This window comes from Phaseolus vulgaris, chromosome 9 (assembly GCF_000499845.2).
Source record: "Phaseolus vulgaris cultivar G19833 chromosome 9, P. vulgaris v2.0, whole genome shotgun sequence".
Taxonomy (NCBI): Eukaryota; Viridiplantae; Streptophyta; class Magnoliopsida; order Fabales; family Fabaceae; genus Phaseolus; species Phaseolus vulgaris.
In genome coordinates this window covers 28,499,265-28,505,093 of record NC_023751.2, presented here as the reverse complement: position 1 = coordinate 28,505,093, position 5,829 = coordinate 28,499,265, and the positions used below count along the sequence as shown (strand labels likewise).

General features: G+C 34.3%; 1 protein-coding gene across 4 annotated transcripts; it reads right to left on the bottom strand.

Moving 5' to 3' along the window:
* Positions 1-1,514: 1,514 nt before the first annotated feature.
* LOC137820854 (NAP1-related protein 1-like) lies at positions 1,515-5,463 on the bottom strand. Of its 4 annotated transcripts, none has more exons than XM_068625142.1 (10): positions 5,204-5,463; positions 4,823-4,945; positions 4,659-4,709; positions 4,164-4,235; positions 3,913-4,026; positions 3,759-3,820; positions 2,999-3,059; positions 2,802-2,858; positions 2,616-2,663; positions 1,515-1,864 (listed from the first exon to the last, which is right to left on the bottom strand). In XM_068625142.1, the coding sequence occupies exons 1-10, from the start codon at positions 5,324-5,326 to the stop codon at positions 1,781-1,783; spliced, it is 795 nt and encodes a 264-aa protein (XP_068481243.1). In that variant the 5' UTR covers positions 5,327-5,463; the 3' UTR covers positions 1,515-1,780. The 4 variants fall into 4 exon arrangements, with proteins under 4 accessions (XP_068481243.1, XP_068481241.1, XP_068481240.1 ...); XM_068625140.1 differs by having other exon boundaries at positions 2,802-2,861; positions 5,204-5,455; XM_068625139.1 differs by having other exon boundaries at positions 1,515-1,867; positions 2,802-2,861; positions 5,204-5,447.
* Between the last annotated feature and the right edge of the window lie 366 nt (positions 5,464-5,829).

Below are 5,829 nucleotides of genomic sequence, written 5' to 3'. Positions count from 1 at the left end.
CCAAATCTTCCTGACCTTAGTCCCCTAATGAATGCCTTAACACACATTTCTTCATTTGGTTGAGGAATCTGTACCACCACCTCATTGAACTACTGCAGGTATTGCTTTATCGCCTCTCATCTACTTTGCTTCACCTCGAAGAGATCTGTTGTGTCCGAAGGCTCTTTGTTTGCCGCAAAATGAGCCATGAAGTCTTACAAAAACCTCCAATGACAAAATCGACCCTACTGTTAAATTACTAAATCAGTCCAAAGTCGTTCTCATCAATGATCCTACCAACATCTTACATGGCACCGCATCCGATCCTTCATAAATCAACATTTGTGTCGTAAAATTTTTGATGTGGCCATTCCAATCCTCAAAATGTAACTATTTTGGGAAAAACATTTCAATGGGAGTAGCTCATTCAAAAAAAATTCGAAAAAAGGCTGAAAATCTAAAACTACTTCCTCCTCTAAACGGTCATTCCTATTCTAACCATTGCTTTTATCATTTCTACCAACATCCTAGTTGTATCTGGTGGTGGAGCTCTATTTACCTCCTCCTTCGTGGCTACTTATTGTCTCGCATCCTGATTAGTACCTATTGGTCAGGAAAAGTTTATTAGGCACCAAATGTTCTAGACTAAAAGTTGGACAACCTTAAACCCAGAACATTAATGGTAGTCAAGTGTGAGTGCACATTTGACCTATATGTAAAAAATGATGATTCTTGTTGGTACCTCCTTCAATATATATTGATAGAATAATCTCTCTTGATTCTACATTAATTGAGTCATTAAGATCTCCTTCAATAATATATATTGATAGAATCGAACTCTCTCTTGATTCTACATTGATTGAATTATTAAGATGAGTCAATTCGGAGATCCCTAACATATACCAAAGTAACATCATATTGTCTTATGATTCGAAAACCAAAACACTTTGATATTAATTCAGGTCCGGACCCTTTACCCTACATACCCCCAACCTTGGGTGTAAAATTGAGGTTATTAATAAGTTACTTATTGTCCGTCATTGGACCGATCCACTCGTTATTAAGTCAGGTCCAGGCCCATCACCTTATAAAACCCTTGATGCTTTGAAATTTTCATTACGACTATATTCATAAAAATATAAGGGGCATTGAACTTTTTTAAAGTATTTTATGTAAAAATAAAACAAGGTATAGTTTTTAAATCTTCGAAGAGGAGAATGATGATCGCCATTCTCAAATAATCAATGATTATCCCAAATATTAGTGATACTTGCAAAAACAGTATCTTAAATTGCCCAGGTCGCCAAATGTGACTGCATCTAATTTTAGCTGGAAAAAAACATCATCAGATTCAATAGGGTACGTGATAACAAACTGAAATGTGACTCATGCAAGTAAAAGAATATATTGGATAACACTGAAATAGTAATTGGACATTTGACTAGGGAGTCATTTCTCATTTGTAAAATTGCTTTCATACTCCTGCACCCTAAGAAAATACCGAACTGGAAACTGCTATACAAAAAATACTGCAATTTAACTAAGTAATTTCACATAAAGGTTTATAAAAAACCGATATAAAATTAGTATTTGAAAAGTGCACAAGGGAATAAACCAGAAATAACTCCATAGGACAATAAATAGGACTATAGTCAGAGAGAACCAATAACTGGCCTTGGTAGCTTCACCTGCCGAGATAAGTTGATAACCCCAAAGGGTGGCCATATGATCATCCCCTAAAGAACGCTTACATACTCCTAGGACACAAAAAAAAAGGTAATATGACCATAATAATGTATTTTCACTTGCCATCATCCTCCTCCCCCTCATCGTCATCCTCCTCACCTTCATCATCATCATCTTCAGAGTCACCGTCATCCTTTCCCTGCTGACAGGGAAATATGCATTTTATAATACACCATGTATATCTGCATATACTATCTCAAAAATTGTAGAGAAACTACAAATAAAAACCCAAAGAACATAAAGCAATTGAAAAGAGCAGCAAGACTGGTAACTTTCTTGATAAAGCAATTGTATCCAAAAGCATTTCATTAGCTAAATTTCAGTGCTGAGATCTGCTTTTTCCCATGTAAGCACATTCACAGGTGTCCACAGAAATCAATGGTAAACTTAATTGATAGAAAATTAAAATCTCAAAAGCACAAAACTAAGAGCATAATTTAATGACGTTGCACACCATGTTCATTATGATGGTTCTCAATGCTCCAATGGTGAAATCATCATCTTAGCACAAGTTACACATTCAGTATGGTTAATCGCTCTTGTAAGAGAATATAACGTGGTGATATCACACATTCATGCTAATTTAATAAAATGGAGAGATGACGCAATTGCTAATCAAAATTTGTCCAGACAACATCCACTGGCTGGTAAAATATTACACAGGAACTGTAAGCATGATACATATTAAAGATATAACCAGAAACTGTCACATCTTTCCCATCTTTTAGTTTAATACCCATCTTTCCCAAAAAGACGCTGCCCATTAAGTGCAGAATATATATTACAGATATAACCAGTAACTGTCACATTACGAAGCAGTAGAAAATAAAAAAATCAGCAACATTAATCAATTAAACTTCTTCCAAAACAAGAAAAGTTACATCAGTTACCTCATCATCAGCTTCATCCTCATCAACCTCGTCCTCATCAGGTTCTTCCTGTTCCAAAGTAATTATTATTGCGATTATTGTGGGAGAAGGAAAGAAACAATATTGATGGTAAAATGAATGATTCAAAACCAAGAAGCATTATTGTCTCTAAAGAGAAAAGGATATCAGAACTGAAGGTTAACTTACGTTGTTGAAATAAGTAAGTGGATTTGGCCATAAATCATCCTTGATTAATTCTGCAACCTGCTATTTAGAGATAAATATAACACTAAAATTTATATGACTCAAATACACAAACTAAAGAAAGTCAATTATTATGAGATGCAAAAAATCAACAGCAGGGATGCACTGCATAAGTAATAATCAAATCCAGAAAAATATACCTCATCATGGATGTCATCAATTTCATCTTTTTGCTCAGTGTCGTTAAACCAACTAAAGAAGCTGCATACATTAACATGAGAATATGAAAACAATGATTTATTTGTTTCGTAAAGTGTTTACAAAAAAGAATTTTTGACAATAATTTTTATATAAAATTATTAATTGATAATTTAATAAACAAGAATGACGAGTAAAAGAAATGTTGTATTTATTCATTCTTCTTAGTAAAAACATTTTGCAAATTTACAATATATATATATACACACACACACCAAGTTTCAGTAAGGTATTAGAATCATACACTAGTAAATTCAATTCATATCCAGATATTATCTATAACAAAATAAAGTATGAACACAACTATTCTGAAAGCAATGCCTATTGAGCTTATGGAAAATTATTTATAAATGAAGAAATAGAGCATAAACTATAAAAGAAAAAATCTGCTAGACCACAGTATAAAATTGGTCTCATATGCACTGTAGTTAACCATTTATTGATAGTTGATAATCCAATGTAATGCCAATGAATCTGTGATCTGGTCAATCATATTTCTTAGCAGATCAGACATATATCAGTCCCTTGAAAGAGCCAGAAATCCGCAGGAAACTCAAACAAAAAAAAATACAGTTCTGGACATCAATCATATAACTAATGGAAAGCCAGAACAATTGCCAGTTAACAGAGTCTACATGTGCAATGCTTTCTTTGCTGCCAATATTTTATGGAAAAACACTTGGAACATATTTAGGCACCAACCTGATATCAATAGAAGCCCGCTTGTTCCCTTTTTTCTCATGACTAACGCCATTGGGTATGCTCTACATGTTTAAGGATTGGGATTTCAGAAACAAACAAAAAAAAGCAGAACAAGTTAATAGAAGAACACCGCAAGTGGCATTCGTAGCTTTACCTTGCCCTCCTTCCACTTTATGGGAGTGGCAGTGACTTTTGTTGTTCCTTCCTCAAGGAAAGTATAAGTCTTTACAAGTTTTGAATCTTCAAAATAGGGATTGGCGTTGAAATTCTGAACAAAAAATCAATTTTAGAAGAGGTTATTATTCAATTAAATGAACAGTTCCTGAAAAACATAAACTTATTAAACTGGCTGTTTTGCTAAACATTCCGTTGGTATACACTAAGAGTAGAGGAAAAGCAACTTACAAAGGTGATTGAGTATCCTGATTTGACATCTTTAAAATCTTCAACCTCAAGAGAACTCAAATACTTAAATATCTACAAAATAAGGGGATCGCTTGTGAATTAAAGTTACTCATCAGAAGATATCTGTAACCAAAATAATATTTGACGAACTTCCATGGAAAAATTTGGTCCCAAATAATTAAAAAGAACAGAAATGTAAACAACTTCAGTACTCACTCAAGTAGAGTTATCTCCTTATGCAAGCACATGTCAATTTAGGGAAAGAATATTAAAAAAACATCCATCACCTAACTTGCTTTGTGTTCTATTATTGAAAGAGTTTGTGTAACAAGCATAACTTCTTGGGTTCAAAAACTAAAACAACTTAGCAGGCTTTCAAATTTAAATACCATCAAACAAACAACACCAAACCACTTCATAAATGCACAGTCGTATACAAACTCAAACAGACCAAAATAAGCCCATCCAATTTAAGAAAGACAAAAGAGGCCTGACCTTCTGATCTTCTTCGTTCAAAAGATCACCAAGTGCAGGATGACTCAAAAACTGCAAAAGGATAACACACAATACTAAACAAGGTATTCCTAACAACATAACAATTTCACAATCTAATAAATAGCACACGTATATATTAATATAATGTGTAAAGTCAAACTCACAGCAGTTAACCAAAAATCAGGAATTGACTTGATAATATCATTGCGCTTGTCATAAACGGGCTTCCTAATCTCATTGTACTTCTGCTCTATCTCGAGAACTTTGTCGCTGGCCTCTTCATTGATCTAAAACAACATAGCCAACAAATATAACAAAGCATAAACAACAGGTTAATTGATCACGTTCCCAAACCAGAAAACAGATAATCAAGCACAACACCAGTCACATTTAGCGCGTGCAACTTGGAGGCTCCAAAAGCAGAGTCACACTTCCAACGTCACATAAACACCTCAAAAGAAGCGAGGGAAGATCCGTAATCCTCGAGATTGAAAAACCGAAAAGCAGAAAGAGGTCAAGCGCATGGGGTATTGAAGAATTGGTACCTTTTCGAGCTCGTCTTGGATCTCCTGCAACTTCTCAATGGAAAGGACGAGTTCTCCGTCAATTTCGTCGAGGTTCTCGCCCTTGTCGGAAACCTTCAATTTCTTGGTCCTGTCGGCCACCATTTTTCTTCCTTATTCAGTTCTAGACGCGCCCTTAGGGTTCTTGCGTAGCTGGTTCGTAAAACCCTAGCGAAGTTTAGGCAGAGCGAGACAGGGTAGTAGTGAAGTAAAGAGTTAGGGTTTTGGGGTTTTATATATGTCGTTCGTGCGCAGTGTGCGGGTTGCACCAAATAAATGAGCTACCGCATGACATCTGTCCGTTTCAGGGGTAAACTCGTCGTTTCCTTTGCCCTCAACTTGATTTTGTTGGTTTCTATAGCATTTACCAAATTAATTTTGTAAAATTGATTTTATTAAAATGAATTTTAAATAGTGTCATTTATGTTTAGATTTTTATTATAAGATATTAATTTTCATTGATAATTATTTTTTATGTATTTGGTTGTTTTTCAATTCTCTTATACTATAATTAAAAATGACTTTGGTATTTTTATTAATATATTTCGTAGTCACAATATTCGTGGTCAAGTTTCTCAATAATTTTGGAGAGATATTGTTCTCAACTT

Excerpts from the sequence above, each read along its gene's own strand:
- LOC137820854 (XM_068625139.1), bottom strand. The coding sequence starts at position 5,326 with ATGGTGGCCGACAGGACCAAGAAATTGAAGGTTTCCGACAAGGGCGAG. Across the intron at positions 3,821-3,912 it reads TAAAGTGGAAGGAGGGCAAG|AGCATACCCAATGGCGTTAG; the intron begins GTAAAGCTACGA and ends TTAAACATGTAG. Across the intron at positions 3,060-3,758 it reads CGGGCTTCTATTGATATCAG|CTTCTTTAGTTGGTTTAACG; the intron begins GTTGGTGCCTAA and ends TAATGTATGCAG.